At 41.2% G+C, this 20,351-nt stretch overlaps 2 protein-coding genes and 1 long non-coding RNA gene across 13 annotated transcripts in view; 1 reads left to right on the top strand and 2 right to left on the bottom strand.

Annotated features, from left to right (window-relative positions):
• Nucleotides 1-15,909, top strand: part of dnm2a (dynamin 2a) — a 38,264-nt gene extending 22,355 nt beyond the window's left edge. For 2 of the 11 annotated variants that reach the window (XM_031312504.1, XM_031312501.1), the window contains exons 12-21: nt 1,579-1,649; nt 2,814-2,865; nt 5,080-5,091; nt 7,454-7,564; nt 9,156-9,265; nt 9,388-9,499; nt 9,705-9,869; nt 11,072-11,295; nt 11,609-11,872; nt 12,198-14,624. In XM_031312504.1, the coding sequence (XP_031168364.1) occupies nt 1,579-1,649; nt 2,814-2,865; nt 5,080-5,091; nt 7,454-7,564; nt 9,156-9,265; nt 9,388-9,499; nt 9,705-9,869; nt 11,072-11,295; nt 11,609-11,872; nt 12,198-12,270 (1,194 nt within the window). In that variant the 3' untranslated portion in view covers nt 12,271-14,624. The other 9 variants (XM_031312506.1, XM_031312502.1, XM_031312499.2 and 6 more) reach the window with 8 other exon arrangements.
• Nucleotides 5,532-8,582, bottom strand: LOC116059477. The gene is made up of 2 exons (XR_004107312.2): nt 8,328-8,582; nt 5,532-7,893 (listed from the first exon to the last, which is right to left on the bottom strand). It is a non-coding gene; the product is annotated as an uncharacterized LOC116059477 (long non-coding RNA).
• A 988-nt stretch (nt 15,910-16,897) lies between the features above and the next one.
• Nucleotides 16,898-19,366, bottom strand: tmed1a (transmembrane p24 trafficking protein 1a). The gene is made up of 4 exons (XM_031312564.2): nt 18,857-19,366; nt 17,899-17,996; nt 17,466-17,652; nt 16,898-17,317 (listed from the first exon to the last, which is right to left on the bottom strand). Exons 1-4 carry the CDS (start codon nt 19,049-19,051, stop codon nt 17,099-17,101), a joined length of 699 nt encoding a protein of 232 aa, XP_031168424.1. The 5' UTR covers nt 19,052-19,366; the 3' UTR covers nt 16,898-17,098.
• Between the last annotated feature and the right edge of the window lie 985 nt (nt 19,367-20,351).

Below are 20,351 nucleotides of genomic sequence, written 5' to 3'. Positions count from 1 at the left end.
AAAGGGAGTTACCATCTCCCACAGAAAACACTGTTCACAAACAGCTTGAAACAGTTCTATTGTAGTCCAACCTTTACTTCTATGACAAACGCGTGTCATTTTGCGTCACTTTGTAACACACGTTATAATTAGGGCTGTCCCAAACGATTATTTTTTAAACGATTAGCGATTCTTTTTTCGATTAGTCGACTAATCTAACAATTCATTTTTCGATTAATCTAACGATACATTTTTCAATTAGCAATTATTTTCCCATTGCTCATTTATTAACAATTTACACAGAACAAATTTCAATAAGGTTCAAATCTCTATTTATTCAAATTGTTTAACACTGCACTGTTCAAGTAAAATTAATTTGTAGTGCAACCTGAAGCCAGATGTAGGCTATCAATCCAACAACAAAATAAAGTCACTTTCAGGAGGAATACAAAAATAAAAACTTGAAGTAAACAGAGCAAGTGCAAAAAGAGTAGCCTGTATTTGCTTTTTTTAACAGTAGGTAAAATAATGAATAAGCTCTTTTTTAACATCCAAGCTCTTCTCCCTTTAATTTAACTTTAATTAGTTGTATCTAAAGGCTGGTTAAGCACTGTAGGGAGGAGAAGTTGGACAGTTGTTTTTGTCTTGTTCCAGTGATTGGCACATCTGGGTGATGGCGTTGGATATGTGTTAGCATGTTAGATGTATTTCCACTCACAACCACCAACAACTGCTGAACAACGCCGACACACAGTCCTCGTCTTATCCACCACTCTCTCGCCTATAGCCTACTACCGTAACTGACCCGAAGACCGAAGTTTTTGAGGCGGGGACCAGCACCAGGCGGGAGGGCATGACACGGGAGGCTCCAGGCTGCAGCCATACAGTCTCGAAGTTTTCCAAACTTGCGATCTTAAAGAGGCCGGCGGGTCCTCTAACTCTTGTGGGTCGCCATACTCGTCCTTTCGTGCTGCTATCTCTGACTCACTCACTGGACCGTCGACCTGACAAAAAACTGCATGTAGGCGGAGAGCTCGGCTAGCTTCAGAGCTAAGGCGGGGCTACAGATTAGGTGTCCCTAGAACCCGCGTATCTAACAATAGTTCCACATTACATTAGTTCCGCATTACATTAATTAATTTGCACGCAAGTTTTATTTATTTTATTTAGTGACGCGGCAATGCAAATTATTTGTGTCGATGCATTTACGTAATCGATGATGTCGACTATGTCGACGAATTGTCCCAGCCCTAGTTATAATGCTCGCCTAGCTGCTAGTGTAGCACGCCCTCAAACCAAGCTAGTTAGAACGGAGGCTCGAAGATACTAGGTACTGCGCATGTGTGACTCCCAACAAAGGTGGAATAGAAGTGAGATGCCTCACTCGGTAGCTAAAACACAGGGTGAAAAAAGGAGCTGCAGCAATGTGCAGTACGACAGATATATGGTGTTTTTTTGGAAATGAAACCATGTAAACCTATTCTGGTACAACCTCTAAATACAATTATGAACCTGAAAATGAGCATAATATGAGCTCTTTAAAGTGGTGTTTAATTGAGACATATCCATCCTAATCATGATGTTCTGCCTCTAATCAAGGTTCTGCTGCTGATTGACATTGAGCTGTCCTACATCAACACCAATCATGAGGACTTCATAGGCTTTGCTAAGTATGTACCCCTCCTCCCCCCTCTTTTTCTAGCCCAACTTACAGCTTGTTGCCGGTGACCCCAGTCTCAGCACAGACATTGCGATACCGATTAACTACATGTTGCCCGTTGTCTGAGGTGCACTTGTGATTCCGTAGATTTACAAAGGACAAGTAATCCTGTAACTCTCAGCCACCACTACATGTGGAACCCAGTTGCTGTTTCAGAAACTTAACAGAATCACCACCACTTCACTGCTACTGAATCAAAGTGTTGCTTATAACTAGCCACATTAAAAAAGCCAAGTATACTGCCGTGCATCAGTGTGATGAAGCATGCCAATTAGTGATCAGCCACATCAGAGCATGTGTCTCCCTGTGGAGGAGGCGGTTGCCACAATGATCAAGGTACCACTTAGTTCCCCCCCTTTCCCCCCTTTGCATGCAACAATACTACTCTCCCTCTAAACAAAGTCAATCAAGCATGCTTGATTGCTTGACAGATACACTTCCTGTCTGCCGCAAGCTGTTTGACTGTCACTTCAAAGAATGCCTACTGTACCAATGGACGGAGCAGTGTTGATTTTTTACTGCATTTGCTTGTAGCTGCTGTTGTGCACTGGAAACTCATTTGCACACTGCACTTTTTGTGGTGCATCTAAGTGGTTTATAGTGCGTAGTTGAATTCACAACGCAGCATGGCAAGTGGATTGCTGTAATGTGTCGGAGGTCAGCTAGGGCTGTTTAACAGTTCTCATGACGTCACTTTCAGTCTTGACTACAGAAGGCTCGATGATGGTAGCCCCCCAGGGTACGGCAACAACAGGTGGGCCAACAGAAGGATGTAGGGTTGTATGTACAGTATGTGTGTGAGAGACAGTTTGACCCTCCATGTTGTCCAAATTCCTCCACAAGCCACTCTCACCTTCATGTATGTGTAGTAGTACCGGTATTTTTCTTTGTAACGATAACATCAAAACCTTGGATTTGCACCCAAACCAGACTGTTGATTTACACAAGAGACCAACAGCTATAAAACATATATATATAATATTGTAAATGAATAGAATATTATTGGAACATAAGTGAAACATGAATATTTAGTGAGTGTATATTTTAAACAGGTTGTGTTTGGTGTGGTGTCATCAGTGTTTATTGTCTTTTCTGTCCATCTGTGTAATGACAGTGCCCAGCAGAGGAACACAGCTGCAAACAAAAAGAGGGCCATACCCAACCAGGTACGTTTTATCTCTCAGCTCTGGCCTTTTCACCAATTCCAGATTTAATCTCCCTTGACTGATGTCTCCCATTACCAGCCTATTATGGTGCTGACACACCAAGAAGATCGTCGGTCCAAGTTGAGCCGACAATGAGCGTCCGTCGCCCTAGTTTTGCAGTGACCCGTCAAGTACCGTCGACCCTATTCAGCTTTTTTTTCGGCCAATTTAACATGTTCAATCGTCGTTGGTGAGAGGAATCCATGTGATTGGCTATTCAATCCATGTGATTGGCTATTCAGCTTAAGCAAATTAGTGCACAAGAAGAAAAACGGTAGTGAGGAAAGCAAGCAAACAACTGTCGAGAGGTCACACGCAGAAGGCTCTTCTCATTTTTCATCTTCATCTTATCTGATCAGTCAAATACACATAGGGCTGTCTCTTCCTCTGCACCGTAATTGGTGCTATACTGAGAACTGAGCCCCCTAGCAACCACACTAGCTAACTAGCCAGCTGGCCGACCACTATATTAGTAAAATGTAACAACTTAATGTTTCATTCACACACCCTTGTCACAGCGTAGGAAAGCCCATTGCTATGGGCAGATGATTGACAGCTTTGTTTGGCTCATTTTCTCTAACCAGTGTAGCATGAAGGCATGTTGGGTGGAATTAGCAAGCTAAGCTAACTAGCCAGCTGCCACAGCGGACTGTTTGCTCCCTCGGCTTCCCCACCACAGGGAGACTTATTTACTAAGAGAATGGATGACCCCGTGATGAGCCCGTGAGATGGACAATCTGGTTAGCCATCTCCAGGTGTCTGCTGTCGTTCGGCGGGGAGTGAAGCAGAAGGACTATAGGCTCTGTGCCGCCGTTTGCTGATTCAGGCAAACACTGTTTTGTTGTATGTATCATAGCAAAGTTTATACATCCGGTTTCCCTTTCTGAATGACAAATAGATTATCGTCCGCCTGCTGGCATGGAGAGATATTTCCTCTCACGCAGGCACAGAACGTACATGCTAGTGGCCGTTGACTGTAGTCTTTCTGGTGTGTTCAAGTGCAACTTTTTGCCAAGACACCGGCGACATGAGAGTCGATGCCAGTCGGCCTTCGTTGCCACTCGTTGTTTGCCGTCTGCTTGGTGTGTCAGCACCTTTTAGTCAACTATGTGAATATATCTCACTCCAGCAATGATTTAGCCAATAGCCATTAATACGGTATATCTCGACCTATCTATTGTTAACTACTGTTAACAATACCTCCCCTGTACATCATTTTAACTACTGACTGTACCCAGTCCCATTGATTTCTAATCTTCATATTGAACTGGCTTTGTCCACAATGTTGTGAAGCTAGTACTTCTCCTTTCATGTTTTGTGCAGACTGATATTTAGCCAAGTATGATGTGTATTTGTAAGATCCTGAAACATGATTATAATGCTGATAATCAGTGTTAGAGATGGCAGTTTCAGTGAGGGGGAACTTAAAAGAAGACTCCGCATCCCTGCTTTTCTGAAACAAGCATTTGTTTCCACGGCTATTAATTGCTGTTTGCATGTGACCCAGGCATGTTGATCTACAGTGAAGCAACAATTAATCTCAAAATTCTGTTGGTTGTTCTGTTGCCTTCGCATTAACTCACAAGCATCCTTTTTGTATTGCAATTCAGAATGTGCATGGACCTTGCACCTTGCACCTATCAACTGAGCAACAAATATGACATAACCAAATTGTGGTATACTTGAAGTAATTCTAATTGCATGTAACTTTCTTGCTCTGTCTGTCTGTCTCTCTCTCTCTCTCTCTCTCTCTCTCTTTCTCTCTCTCTTTCTCTCTCTCTTTCTCCTTTCTCTCTCTCTTTCTCCTCTCTCTCTCTCTCTCTTTCTCCTTTCTCTCTCTCTTTCTCCTCTCTCTCTCTCTCTCTCTCTTTTTCTCTCTCTGTCTTGCTCTGTCTCATGGATTATTGCTTTCTGTTTCCTCCTGTTTTTGCTCCCTTTAAACCTGTCACCTCTTTTTTTTTCCCCCAACCTTTTGTTGAACTTTCATTCTCGACTGTCTCTTACTTAATTCCTATTCTCTCCTTCCAACTTTCCACTTGCTGCCCCTTTCCCTCTCCCCTCATTCTCTCTCATCTGTCCCTCATCTTTGCTTGCTTGCTTTCTCATTTCTTTGGGCTTTGGTTTTATACTGCCCCCCCTTTGCTTTAATTTCCCCTCCCCTTCTTATTACTGCAGGGTGAGATTCTGGTAAGTACCGCAAAGATTTAAACCGCACCCTGCCAGGGGGCAGCAGGGGTAGGCCATGCAGAAGGACTGAGGCCATCACACACAGGTCAGCCAATATGGTTGGGTGGAAAAGACAGAATGCTGTGAGATAACAACATAAACAGTTTCCTGCAAATACAGGAGTTTCTACCTCACCATAATGAGTTGTTCTACCCCTGTGCAGCTTGGCGGACTGGGAGAGGTCCACGAGGAGAAGGTAGAGTCTCCAGACTGATCAAATTGATCTCAATTACAATTCTTGCATTAGCACGCAGTTACCTGTAATTTGGAACGGACTTAACCGTAACACACCGCAGGTTTGCTCTCGTAATTCCTCGTTTCATTTTAATAGGACAATAATTGTCTTTAATTGTATACAGATGATCTGGGTTACTACTAACATTTTACTTTTTCCTCCACCAAATATTTAAAACGACCCAAATTATTTTACTCCCACAAAAGAGTGTTCTCTATTAGGGACCACAGAAAGAGAAGGGGGGAAATCTTTCACCACTGACCATGGAATGGCGTCAGTTCTCATGTCATTGGGTTTATACCTCTGCTGCTGCCTCATGCGTGGGGACTCAAAAGTTTGCCTTGTTGTGAGAATCATCCTAAACATTGCTAGGAGACAAAACAGGGAGGGAGTGGATGGACTGCATGTGAGGAGCGATTCAATCAGCAGCACAGTAAACATTGTGATTCTTTAAAATTTTCTTTGCATTCTTTTCTGGTGACTTCTGTTTTTTAGATTAAATGCATGTTAAAACAGTTTCCTACTGAAAGTACGTACATATCCAAAAACCCACCTGTCTCCAAGTGTTTAATTGTTATTTCTGTATTAAGAGCTGAACAAAAAAAAAATGGTCTAGTTATTTTGTATGGTGACTGGTCATGGCTTTGGGATGTATTTCAATGATTTAGTCATAAGTCCTTGGTAAGATCTCCTTTATTTTCAAAACCTACTGACTGTCTTAATTCATTTAAATTGGCATGTTTCATTCTAATCATTTAAATATATATTTTTCTTTGAATCCTTGGAGTTACTCTCAGATTTAATTGTACATTTTTAATTAACCACTTGCAACACTTGCATTAAATGTATTGAACATGTCTTGACAGTCTGCTACTGAAACTAAAGCATCTCATCTGTTAACCCTGACACCTCATCATTTTCTCTTAATGTCAACTTGGTTATAACATTTCCAACTGACTTTAGAGGATTTACAACTCCTTGTTTTCTTAGAAGTTTAAGTTTTTTCCTCGCCAAGGCAAACTACAAGTTTAGCTCCTATGTAATTGCCTCCTCTCCCATGTTTATGTTGGCAGTTTTGAACTAATGAACCCTTCCCTCCCCCATACTTTACTCCAGTCCTCTGCGGGATGGAGGAGTGCAGAAGAGCAGACTTTGAAATTTCCCCTTAGCTTTACTTAGCCATAAGAGCACACTTTTCACAGATAGCTTCCCCCATTGCATGGAAAACAATGGAGAGACATAGCTAAGAGGGCTCCTCCAAAATGCTTATTTTTCATGGCTTATGGTTTACTTCGGCCTCTCAGTCAGATGTATTTCCTCCATCTCTCCACACTAGATTTTTAATTTGCGGTTTAGATTTCTGTCCCTCTTTGAACTCTAGTAAATCAGTGAACAAGCCATTGCAATTATTTTCTCCTCCTTTACTCCTCTCTTTTGCACTCACTTCTCCCCATCTTTTACCTACACCGTTGTATATCCGAGTCCAGTTAACCCAACTGACCATGCTTTATTTTTTAAAATAATTTTTTTTTTTTTAAACTACTAGTACATAGGCTTGCTTTTACTCACCCACTAACACTAACATACCATCGTCGACCTTTGGTCTTTGACTCTGTGTCAGGGCTGGCATAGTCTGGACACCATCTGGTCCTGTTTGTTGTTTTAAGGATTTATTTTCTGCCGAGTGGAAAAAGAACAAGGACTACATCCCCTTTCAGTGTTTTCAACTTAACCATTTGATGATTTTGTATACATTTAGCCATATTACACATTAAATATTACTGTCCTTTGTTCACTCCATGCTGTTCACTTAATACATTTCACATTTAATCCATACTTCTATGTTGTAGTGCATATTTAAGTAATATTAGTCGCATACACACAAATAAATTGAATATTGAGATAAAAAGGGGACACTGACCTAGTAGATAAGCAGGTAAGATATTATTAGTGTCAGTCACATCCCAGTAACACTTATGGGGCCCTCTTGTCACCAGTGCATAAGCCTGACTGTTTTCCTCCGTCCTCCTGGTACCCCTCTCTCCCTACCACCCTTTCTCTCCCCCACATCTTCTCCTCGCTGTGTAGGTGATCAGGAAAGGCTGGCTAACCATCAACATCAGCATCATGAAAGGAGGCTCCAAGGAGTACTGGTTTGTCCTGACTGCGGAGTCCCTGTCCTGGTACAAAGATGAGGAGGTGAGAAGAATTTCTGTTCCGGTGCTGTATTTCACTGGACACTAGGGATATGGATAGCTAAGATAAGATGACACAGCACCACAGGAATGCATAAAGATGAAGATAATGCATTTGGCACTGTTGGGATAAACTATCCCAAGTGGAGATTGGGTGTCATCACCGGCAGTGTCTGGAGGCGTGTGCGTCCCAGCCCAGCCTAACCAATGTGCAGACTACTGTTCAGCTGTAGCCGGATGAACAGGTAGTCTGAACACTGGGCAGGCGGGGGGGTGAGGAGGACTCTGATAGGAGGAAGGACCCTGAGGTCATTGCGGCTGCAGGTCGCTACCCTAGGACAGTAGGACAGAGGGCACAGAGAGCACAGAGAGCAAACATTACCTCAGTGAAACTTGAAACAATTGCACATATATAAAAAAATAAAAAATAAGCCACATACATAGAAATGGCTAATATATCAGGCCCTATACTGCTGAAAAGACACTATGTTTTATCTTATTAAACATATATTATTTCAAATAGAGATTAATATGAAAAATCTAACCTCTTATAACATTGCTTTCAACCGATTCAAGCAAATAAATCCAGACACGGTTGGACTGCATTCCCTTTTGGCTAAATGTCTACAGAATGTGTAAACTCTGCTCTACAGTTTATTTATATTATAGACCTTTTCAAATGTATTCAAGGACTTGGAGAGTAACTAGATTTTATACTTTATTTAAATGGTTTTAAGTGCAAATGGCATCGTACTTGCTTTACTCACCGCTTGATCTTCTTTCCAAGGCCCAAGTCAAATCCATTCTTCCAGCGAAATAAAAAAGACCCCTTAAAGATACTACTACAAACCACTGCTAAAGATGAACTCCAGTCCAGTGGCCTCAGTGTGTCCAAACACCGACTGGAAGCAGTGCATTTTGATGTCGCTCGCCTTTTGCGAAAAAGAGAAAGAAAGAGAATGAGAGCGGGTGGATGGTGGAGGCAAACTGACGTGGCAGGCGGGCTGAAATGTTCCAGCCGGGATCTGACTTTGGAATTTGCAGGAAATCGCACTGGGTTACGGGGGCCGGGGTGATTGTGTGTGTGTGTGTGTGTGTGTGTGTGTGTGCATGTGTGTAGGCGCATGTCCACATGAGTCCTCCTATATCTTTTAGTCTTGGCAGTTAGTCATATCTGTATGAGTGTAAGATTTTGCACACACCCAAATTTCATGATATGTGTTTGTATAATGTGTGTGTGTGTCTTAGTGTGATGTAACGGTTGGGCCTGCGCCGCTCTCTGTGTTAGTGCAGACATAAATGCTTCCAGATGTCTCTGCTCAACAGTGAAAGCTGGCACCCCATCCCCCCCAGAACTCCCTCATGCTCCTCCTTTTCTTCCTCTCATCCTCCTCTGCCCCATCATGCATTTCTCCATCTCACCAGCCTGGTGGTGGTTCACACAGAGAAAATCATTGTATCATGGCTACTCATTGGTGGAGAACTATTTTCATCTCCATTACTAAAATATATACAATTACTCACTTCTTTGTGTTGTATTTTCCAGGTTTCTGTTCTGCTGTTAATACACATTTCTTCTGTCTGCATCATGCTAGGAGAAAGAAAAGAAGTATATGCTACCCCTGGATAACCTGAAGATCAGAGACGTGGAGAAAGGCTTTATGTCCACAAAGCATATCTTCGCAATCTTCAACACCGAACAGAGGTCAGATTTATCTTGTTAAGTGAATATGTGTGAATGCACATGTACCTTACCAATTTGGTGTGCACACATGTCCACTGGCTAATCCTACACACTCACTGTTTGTTTTTGGTTTATCTGTACAGGAACGTTTACAAGGATCTTCGCCAAGTAGAACTGACCTGTGATTCTCAAGAGGATGTGGACAGCTGGAAAGCATCCTTCCTCAGGGCAGGAGTTTATCCAGAGAAGGACCAGGTATGTGGGTGGTTGGGTGGGGCTTTTTGTTTCTAGAAATACATTAGTTAATATCACATTGGTCATTAACACCTGCACCTCTGTATTTCTCTGTGTGCGCTTTTTGGACAGTTGTCATAATTTATACTTCTACAGAGAGAAACTATGAATATGTATTTATAATATGTTAATACTTCATCTTTGTTGTGTGTGTTGTTGTTGTCAGACGGAGAATGAAGACGCTGCCCCTGCAGACACATTCTCTATGGACCCTCAGTTGGAGCGACAGGTGGAAACCATCCGCAACCTGGTGGATTCATACATTGGCATCATCAACAAAACCACCAGAGACCTCGTGCCCAAGACCATTATGCATCTCATGATCAACAGTGTGAGTCCCACCAGTCCTCAGCAGCATACACAAGCCATTAACAGACACAAGCCATGAACAGACAAAGTGTCTGCAGATCTGGATACGCAATGAAAGAGATCTGAGTCTGTTACCTTAACACTGTGCACTGTAGTGTTTCACTTATGGATACTTTACAGAAAAGAAGGCTATTGATCTATGACCACCACTTTGTACAGTGCAGAGTGCTGGGCTAGCTGTGTAAGGGTATTCTCCCACACCTAAGGCTGTGTGCTATGCTAAATGCTGGCAGTAGTTGGATCTCTACCTAACAATGTAAATGTGAACAGCAGTGCACTGCAGGCCAAAAGAGTGCATATTGTAAATTTGCATGGTGCCCATCCTATATACCAAATAAACATTTTTTTGTACAAACCATGTAGACCTTTATGTATATATGAAGGTATTATTTCAGTAGCTGATATGCAGACAGTTATGTTGCCATTATTTAGCAAATGTAGCATCCTACACTACTATATTCTTTATACATGTAATCAAGGCACCTGATAAACCAGTGATCTGAGCTGAGATCAAATAAAATGCTATTTAATAAGGTCTAAATGTCATCGCACCATGGAGGTGTGCATAGTAGTGTTTCGTTTTCTTGTTCATTTTAGTAGCAACAGTGGTCATGTATTTCATGTTCACACAAGGTCATCAACTTAAAGACACTAATTAACAGGATTTATAGTGCATGCTCACAGTCTGCTGAGCTCCTGCTGAACTGCGACACACAGTCGGACAAATTTAGCAATTAGCCATAAATTTTCGTAAAACGGCCCATATTTGACCTCTACATAGTTGATTTCTCGCATAAAAAAGTCTCAGAAGTGAATTTAGTAATTAAATAGCGTACCTCTGGAGATCTGCATGACCTAGCTAGATTCAGAAGACTAAGCTGACCTCAGGTCAGTGGTGTAGCCTATGCAAATGTTGGGGCGTGACAAAGACTTGATTGATTGATGGTTTTGGGATCCTGACATCAGGATCCAGCTTTGTTGAGATTCGCCCCGTTTTCAGCGGCAGTTTCAAAATGTGAGATTTGCTGAGGATAGGGGTATCAATGGGATTTTGAGCTTCTATGTATGTCTTATTTACCCACCGAACTGTCGTTATTTAACTATGACAAGGTAAAATCGGTTTTGCATTTTATCACCCCTGTAATACTGTTAACTCCCATTCAGGCAAAGGATTTCATCCACTCAGAGCTGCTGGCCTATCTCTACTCCTCTGGGGACCAGAACAGCCTCATGGAGGAATCCCAGGACCAGGCCCAGCGTAGAGACGAAATGTTGCGCATGTATCATGCACTCAAGGAGGCACTGCTCATTATTGGCGACATCAGCGCCAACACGATCACCACCCCAGTACCCCCGCCCATAAATAACACCTGGATCCAAGAAGCCAGGTGAGATGAGGGTTAACTAGCATTAAGTTGAACTTCAGGTAAAACATGAAAATACAGTATCTAATAACACAGTTTTAAACTGTGAGCAAGTTTAAATGGATGAGATTAGGAATAGTGAGGAAAAAAAGACAGATTGTTTAACTTTAAGTATTATGCCTGCCTTGCTGAATTTGTAAAATGTTACAAGCACACAAAAAAGAGCATCAAACACCTCAGATAAAATTCCCTCACCTCTAGCTCTACAGGAGAATTAATGGGATCTTTTAGGTGATTATCACAATGTCAATTTCATTTAATCATATCCCCCTCTCAGCCCCACCCCTCAGCGCAGGCCGACTCCTACAGCTGCCGCGGCCCCCAGCCGCCCGCCTGCTGTTCGGGGCCCAACACCAGGACCACCCATGAACCCTTCCCCTGCCTTTGGAGCTCCGCTCAACCCCTCTCCCGCCTTCGGTGCACCACCAATCCCATCTCGCCCAGGCCCACCCATCAACGCTTTCAACAGCCACCAGGATCCCTTCAGCGCACCCCCACAGATCCCCTCCCGGCCAGCCCGTGTCCCACCCGGTGTACCTAGGTAGGACTTCCTGTTATGATGAGATTACCAATACTTTGTGTGTATATTATGCAATTTTTGTTGCACTGCATTTGTAACATTATGTCACTAACTTCTCATCATCCTCTGTCTTTCAAGAGTCAGGCATGGTTAGTCATTTCTCATTCTCACCAGTTATCCCATCTTAGTATTTAATATATCTTGGCATTCATTCTCCTCACTCTCTCACACTCTCCCTCTGTCCTCCCCTTCCCTCTATTCTCTCTGTTGGGTTGTTTTGGTTTCTCCACTGTCTCTTTGTGAGTACGTCTCACTCCTTGTTCTGTTTCTTCTCTCCCCGTTGTAGCCGAAGACCCCCTGGTGCTCCTTCTCATCGGCCCACCATTATCCGCCCTGCTGAGCCCTCCCTGCTAGACTAGACCTGTGGCATAGCCCACCTAAGTGTGTGTGGATGTGTGTATCTGCACACTAAAGGCCAGGGGCAGGGGCTCGAGGGGAGGGGCTGACTGATAGCGGTGCTAATTTGCATCGTCCAGCCGCATTAATATGTCTCTCTTCAGGCAATGTAATAAGCTGCTAATGCCATCTTTATCAGTGCACATGAACGACAGGAAGCCCTTAACCACTTGAATATTACATTTGACTGCTGTGGAAATTGTTTAATACAAAATAAAACCCAGCTGATCTGTGGGATGCATTTAGCTTCTATATGTAGGAGATGATGTATCAAATTCAGTTAGAGCTCTTTTTATGATAAAAACTGGTTTATTTCTTCTGACAAGGTTCCCAGCAGAAGCTCATTAAATAACTTATTAACTGTTACAGACTGGGTTTCCTCTCCCCTCCCTCCACCTTTTTAGAATGGCTGTGGTTAGAACTGTGTAATATACACACTTAACCTGTTGTTAATGTTTTAGTGGGTTTTCATTTCCTAACTGATTTCATACCTAAACAATAGTTCATTATAACTGTTGTTATTTTGGTGGTGTTGTGTTTGGTTGCGTTTTTTTATTTGAGTGACTTTGTCCTTTTTAATGACCGTCATAAATGCAGCTTTAAAAATGAAATCCTAATCGCAGGAAAAGCAAAAAAGACACAGGGCATGGTTGCATGAGAGAGTAGCTTCAGCCCCCCTTCTGTGAATTGTCCTTCCACAATAAAAAGATGTCAGCCAGATTGGCCATTATAATCCAAGCATTTCTAGCCATGTAGCCTTACCACATGCCACTCATAACAGGGAGGATGTAGTCTGTTACCAGAACACTATGCACAAAAACCTTGTCTGAATTTTGTGAGATGCTTTCTCTCCAACAATTCTGAGTTTTTAAAGCCTTGAATTATAATCCCTTTACTCTCAGTTGAGACTTTCAGCCTTTGGGTAGATTTTGTTCATTCCTGGATTAACTGATTCATATAGAGCCAAGCACAAAGTTCTGTTTCCTCTCAGAGGATAACTCGGTGAAGCGGTGGGGCGTGTAGACGAGGACGTGATTTAGAGTATAAAGATGGTATTAAGCATTTAGGAGTTGGCACATCTCTTTCTGGGCTTAGTTGTTAAAGACATGTATTATTGCTATGACGTCTGCTTCCGTGCATTAAAAATATTGTATATAGCTGGCCTATAATGGTGAGTTAGCACTTGTATCTCATTTAATCGCAGGGTTGATGACAGAAATATGCTATTGATTCTAATCAAAGCAAAGACATGTTAAAACATAGTCGTCATATTAAAGGAAGCACTAACACTGTCATTTCATAGTAATCTAATAGTAATTCTTGCATGTAGGGAAAAAGAGATTGGTCATCTCCTGATGCATTATTTATAACCTGGGCATTTGTCATTTCTTTTGATATTTTTGGTTGCAATTGTATCAGCTGTACATCTCAGCTCCCTGGCTTCCCCTGGACTTTTATTTGGGGTTCTGCTACAGGGATTAGCTGTCTAAATGTGTCGTATGTTGGGAGGGCACCTGGGGCTGGACATCGTCTACACAGCTGTGATTATTTAAATAAATATATGTTGATTGCTCCTTAAGGGTATTTGACCATTTAAAACCAATGTAGGGGAAAACTGGTCAAGTGGGGAGTGACGTTGGGCTAGTAGAATGTTTTCTGTTTTAGGTTTGATCAGTAGTGGTGGTGAGCAGGTGGTGGTGGGAGTTGTGGTGTATGAAAGCACACTCTGTCTAAAGAAGCTGTCTAGACTTTTCTCTGTTTTCAGCACAGAGCATAGACACTTAGACAAAGAAACTGTAAAGAATTAAAATTGTCCCAAACAATGGACATATGAGACAGAGTGTACTTTTCCCCTGTATTTCTCTACAGGTCTGGCTTTCAATGACAGTGCCACAGAGACTAAAATAAGCTTCTAAAACAGCCAAATCTTTAGATTAAAGACCCTTCACATGGTATCTTACCCGAACCCCTAGCTCATGTGATAAAACTTCTTATTGGACATACGTTCGTTCAAGTCTCTTGTCACTTCTGCCTGCCCTTGAGAAGCCCAGACTGTAATGCTCTGTAATACATTAGGTTGTGGTAATAATGCCTTCTTCCTAATGGATGTGCCCTGCCTCCTTCCTCTTTCCCTCTCCTGTCTAGGTCTGGTGGGAGGGGTTGGAAACCAACCTGTAAAAATCACTTTTCTTTTTGTTTTGCAAACCCTTGTCAAGTGCCTCTGTAGCAATGAATTGATTTTAATAAACATGGACTGATTTTAGGATGGAGCGTAAATAAAGAGGTGTTGTGTACAATAAAGGGACTGGCTCTGGTGGTTGGTGTCTCCTTGTGTGATCCACTTTCTCTTCTCTCTATCGCAGACAACGTAGCGTCACTCCTGGTTTTCCTCTCCTCACTTACCTCCCTCTCTACGTCTAAACCAATATAGACCGACTGCCTGCAAACGTTCTTATGGCAACACCCTACTGGCAGGTTCTTCACATGCAGTTTCACCAAACGTAGAGTGACGAACAAAATAATCAAACCTTGTGATAGTAATAGCCTTTCGTTGATGTTATGTATGTATGTATGTATGTAATCAAATTCTAAGCTACCTGTAAAATTAATTCACCTCCCTTTTTTATGTTTTGTCTTTGCACAGCATTGAGTCAAAGTAGATTTAATGTGACATTGACACTGATCAACAGGAAGAGACCCTTTAAAGTGGAAGGACATCTACTTTAATTCACTGTTGTAAGACAATAAAACATGACAACTTCCAAGGGGATGGGAATATTTTTTATAGGCACAATATATCGAGGTTACCCCAAATGCATAGAAAGCCCCCGTTAAGATTTTTCATCTTTAAAACTGTTCTGTTCTAAATATGCTCAAATATGTTATCAAAGGTAAAAAAAAAATTTAAACAATTATTCAATCCAGGTTTATGTGTTTAGTCATCCTCCAATGAGAGTTGAGGATGATCTCTCGCTAACAGATTGCCTCATTACAAATGCCCTTGCTGTTCCAGTGACTGCTCCTGCAGTATTACCTGTCAAAGTGCATGTCGCAAGGTTAAGAGATTAATGTTGGTTGATTGTTCCTGAACAGGCGCCCGGCTCCCCGTCGAAACCAGTGGTGACTTTGACCAGCCTGAAGTGGACATGAAGTGCCTTCAATCCACGACAGCAGGACTACAGAAGAACTACATATCTTATTTTCAGTTCACTCAAACAGAAAAGCCCACATAAGTAATTGAACACTCGGTAAAATGTAGTTATTGATGCATTAAACTAAGTTATCATTTCTATAGTGAATGTTGTTTAAAAAAAGTTCTGAGCACTAACATGTATTAGTATTTCCACAGAACCAAGGTGTAATAGTAGGAAATCTAATTTAACACAAATCTAATACGGATATGTTCTGTTTCCTACTTTCTGCCACACAATCTCCCAGAATGTCAATTTATCTGAACAAAAACTAATTTGAGATACAGTATTGAACTCTTAGGAACTCAAGTCATAAAGACTTGGCACGTTTTTATTGTTATTGTATGTCTCTCTTCTGTGATGACAACGGAAAATACCTTTTACCATGACCATTGAATATGTTTTATGACATAAAAATGTTAATGATGATGCTGAGCAGTGCCAGGAAGTTTCAACACTAAGAAAATATAGTGGTAGTGACTGAAATGCACAATAAGTACAGCCGTATGCTTTACCTCTTAGTGCAATTGCATGAACCAAATGACTGCAATGCACCCAACTAATGGCAAGGAAATGAATGTTTCAGTCAAAACTAACTTGACATCTGCATGACTACTAATTTCTGCACATTAAACCTCCAGATGTAGAAAATGATCAGGGAGAGTGACCGTGTAAATACTTGTTTTTTTATCACAATAAATATTTTAGATGTGATCTTTCTAAACAGCCTGATGCTTAGTTAAATAACAAAAAAGTACACTTCGTAGGTGAGTTTTCTGATATTATTTTGTTTGTTTTGTTTTGATAAAACATAGTCTAGAGTCATAAATGTCCATGCAAAATGTAGTCTGAAATTCAATAAAACAAGATTCCAGTCAGAACAGCTGTGGTTTTCTAGCTTCCCCAATGACATTAACAGATATCAGTGCTGCAAAGTATTGGTAAACTGCTTATGCATTTTTTTTAAGGAAATGGACAACTAGCCTGGTGGGGAAAAACGATAAATTGCCTGACATGTAGAAACATAACAGTAAATTAGCATTGTTGTGGAACTGAAAATTGTAATTGTATCGTATTAGTCTGCACATCGGATAATTAGTAACGAGAGATAAAGTATATCAGTATGCAATTACTTAACTCTTATATAGACATCATTTTCAACCAGCCTATATCAGCATAATAGAATTCCTGAAATTCAGGCTTTTGGTTTTGGTGTGCCACCTCAGTTTTTTCAGGGGCCCCATCTGGCCACCCCTTTGAAAGAATTCTGTGGGTGCCACTGGCTGCAAGTATTTGTGTGTGTATTTATGTATGTTTTATGTATGCACAGTATGTGCTTCTGTGTGTGCATATTGCAGTACACTATATATATATATATATATATATATATATATATATATATAATTAGCCTACCATGTGACTGGAATTCAAAACATCAATGATGAATCAGTTTTCCAAAAGTGTGAACTATCCCTTTAAGTTAGGTTCTCAGGGCACATGTCAGTTAGGGTATAGACTGTTAAAGGTTTTGGGTCAAATTTTCAAGTTTAAGCATGTGCTGGTGCTGCACTCTCTTGGCTGGAGGTATTTTTTGTTGTGACTATGTGCAGACCCGCTTGGTGTCATCAAAGAGGCGTTGCAGGGTGTAGATTTGAGTGACAGCGACGGTGAGCATGACAAGCAGGTTGAGGCAGGACCAGAAGGACACCTGCCACAGGTTGTCCTCCAGAAGGTAGCGGTCCCTCGCCTCTAAGGCCCGCAGCACAGTGAGGACCTGACGGCTCCTCTCCAGGTGCTGGTACACAGAGTCCATCCTCGTCTGGAAGAGGATAAACAGCAGACAGGAGGAAATGGAAGTCAGTGCTGAGACGTTAAAAAGAATGACATCAGATAATTCAAGTGTTCTCTGAAGGGGAATCATAGACGCGGCAGATGCAATAGGTCTTTGTTTTTCCCCTCTCACTCACCTTAATGTCCTCCAGTTTATACTCCAACATGCTCTCTGTCGTGGCCACGTCCGCCCACTCATTTTGGCCTCCGCCTGCACTACTCTGACCATTAATAATCACTTCAAAGAACACCATCTTCTCTGAGAGTTTACTAAAGCTGTTGTCGAAACATAACCGGTAGTCTCCACCCTCTGTGAGGTCCACCCTGCAGGAAATAATAAGGAAACAGCAGGTGACATTTGCTCTCAACAATATCATGGTTGAAACTATTAACTGTAATGGCAAAAAATAGTAGTCACAGTTTTGTTTGTTTTTATCTCTGGGTGAAAATGCATAGCACAGTGTAGTTTTTAAATTTTTATTTTTTTTAACTCTTGACTGAAAGAGTATTACAGGGATTGAGCATCACATCAGAAGCACAAGGTTTTTGGAGAGCATTTAAGTGACCTACATGTGAATGCCATCAGATCTCCTGAAGTCAGAGACCAGCCGGTATCCGCTGGGTGAAATGAGGGCAAAGCCAACATCCAGACCTGACCCAGCTATCACCTGTAAAAGAAACAAGAGCAGTTAAGGTCAGTAATGCAGCATATCCAGACAAGCCACAGCCAGAACTGCTATCTGATATTCAAATTAAAACCCTCATAGTGCACTGAGTAGGTATGGTCAAGTAGTCAAGTAGGTCAAAAGTTGCAAAGAAACTCCTGCACACTGTCTAACTTGCAAAGTTTAATTTAATAGCTAGCAATGGTTCTGTAGAAGCCTTACAGGCCATGTAGGCATATAGTTGTGTGACTGTCTGTTTAGTGAAGGTTTGGGAAAAGGCAGCAGATAGATGAAAAAGACTTCCACATCAAAGCTGCTGCCCTAGCAGCATCATGTGTAAACTGTTCCAGTGATGATGCCCCAGTAATGCTGCCAGGCTTTTCTCTGACTCCACATTCAGAAACTACAGGGACATGACCAACACAGCCCTGCAGCTGCCAGAGGGTGCAGTAGTCGTAGTATGATGACTGTGTTGTAAAGCAATGCAAAGGTCATGGCCATTAAATGACTGAGGTCAATAAGACATTATAAGAGACTTGACAACAATTGTACTTTTGAATTTGTAGCAAAAATATGTATTTGTATTTTGCATTTGAAATTAAGTAAACTTAGTAAGTAAAATGACAACATGTTTTGGCAGAATCTATAGCAGCGGTATCTTTTATCTCTTCAATTTATTTCAGGATGTCTTCAACAACAGTAGGTTTTTCTTATCTCTCTGCATGCAAGACCAAAGTCCAAAGCCCGTTCACTCGTTTTTCAGTTAGACATAAAGTGATTCAACCCTTTAAACACATTATACTGTCACTGTACCAGACAGACACAGAGACAATAAGATAGAGAGAAAATTATACAGTATTTACCTGGTATTCAACTTCCATGCTGTCGTTCTTCGCTGTAGTTTGGTAAAAACACTCTGTGCTGCCGGCAGATAATAGAAATGTAAACTCCATGTCTTTCTTTGGCCCTAAACCCAAAGTCAAGTCCACAGTCAGAATTAAACATGCCAGCAAACAGAGCTCAGCAGACACACTTATCATCCTCCACTCGCAGTGCATAGTCCATGTAATCCACTTTCACCAACTTTGAGCAACTTTCTTCTAAGTTACACATGCACGATAAAGCAAGTTTACTGTATACTGTATCTGTAATTGCTGACTCTCATACTCCGACGGTTGGAAAATAGCCTCACAGTAAAGTTCCTTGATCAGTGCTGAATAATTGGAGCGCACTATCTGCGCAGACCATTAGCGCTCTGCAGTCTGAACTGCAGCCACATGCAAAACTGAGGTGGGGTGACAAGGTGCAATGCACATTACATGAGCTTGATGATGCATGACTGTGCCTGGTGTATATGACGGCCTGTAAAATTAGTGTAATTAAAAGTTAGATTACATTTTTTTTAATTACTTATACTTTTTGTACTGATTTTTACTTGCAAAATATTAATTTACTTCCACATGATTAATTCCTTCTCACAAATGTTGTACTTGTCATGTGCTCTTCCATTCTGTAGGGGGAGCTGTGGGTAAAACCAGACAAAAAGCCGGGCCTACAGCCTGGACATCAAGGATGTTTGAAGAATAACTTGATATTCGTAAGTGAAAAACTTAAAGAAATTCTGATACACAGGGTACAGCACACATGCTGAACTGATGATTCATGATGATGTAATGCCTGAATTATTATTATAATGCTCACTAAAAATGAAACGAAGTCACTATGAGTTTGTAGTTAGTGCTGTATAGTTTTTAACTCACATTTACCTCATACATTAAGTTATACGCCACCAAATTAGGCAGATGTAGACATTACTCATGTTGCTGCATGACAAAATGGTCCTTATAACGGTCTTTTAACAAGTTTTATTTAGTTTAGTTAATATATTTTGTCATTGTTTAAAAAAGTGAAGTGTAGCACAGAAGAGAAATGCATTAAAACCAAAAACATAGCAGGTCCCAACTGACAAATCAGGAGATGGACAGATATGCTTAAGCATAAAGACAGTTTACATTGTTATGAAGTAAGAAAGACAAACTGGGTATCAATTGAGTGTCAGTAATCTGATTGTGTCAACATTACTAAAGACTGTATGCAGCAACATGTATTTGCTTGCGTGGGACCAGTTTAATAAGAACAGCTTATATAGCATATTTCTATGAGAACAGTTTCTGCTCTGACATATTGATCAAATGCATAGATCTCAAATACCCTTTCTTATATTACTGGTTTCCAGCTAATTTAGTGGTATACAAATCAAAATAAGTAATTAACAATTGTTAATTAATGATATAGTGCAAATTCATAGTGACTTGATCATTTCTTAATGGTGAGTAGCAGGAATTAATGATTCATCCT

The sequence above is a fragment of the Sander lucioperca genome, chromosome 21, assembly GCF_008315115.2.
Source record: "Sander lucioperca isolate FBNREF2018 chromosome 21, SLUC_FBN_1.2, whole genome shotgun sequence".
Lineage (NCBI taxonomy): Eukaryota > Metazoa > Chordata > Actinopteri > Perciformes > Percidae > Sander > Sander lucioperca.
This window is presented reverse-complemented; position numbering and strand designations above follow the sequence as displayed.

Excerpts from the sequence above, each read along its gene's own strand:
- tmed1a (XM_031312564.2), bottom strand. The coding sequence starts at position 19,051 with ATGCACTGCGAGTGGAGGATGATAAGTGTGTCTGCTGAGCTCTGTTTG. Across the intron at positions 17,653-17,898 it reads AGATCTGATGGCATTCACAT|GGTGGACCTCACAGAGGGTG; the intron begins GTAGGTCACTTA and ends TATTTCCTGCAG. Across the intron at positions 17,318-17,465 it reads ATAAACTGGAGGACATTAAG|ACGAGGATGGACTCTGTGTA; the intron begins GTGAGTGAGAGG and ends ATCCTCTTCCAG.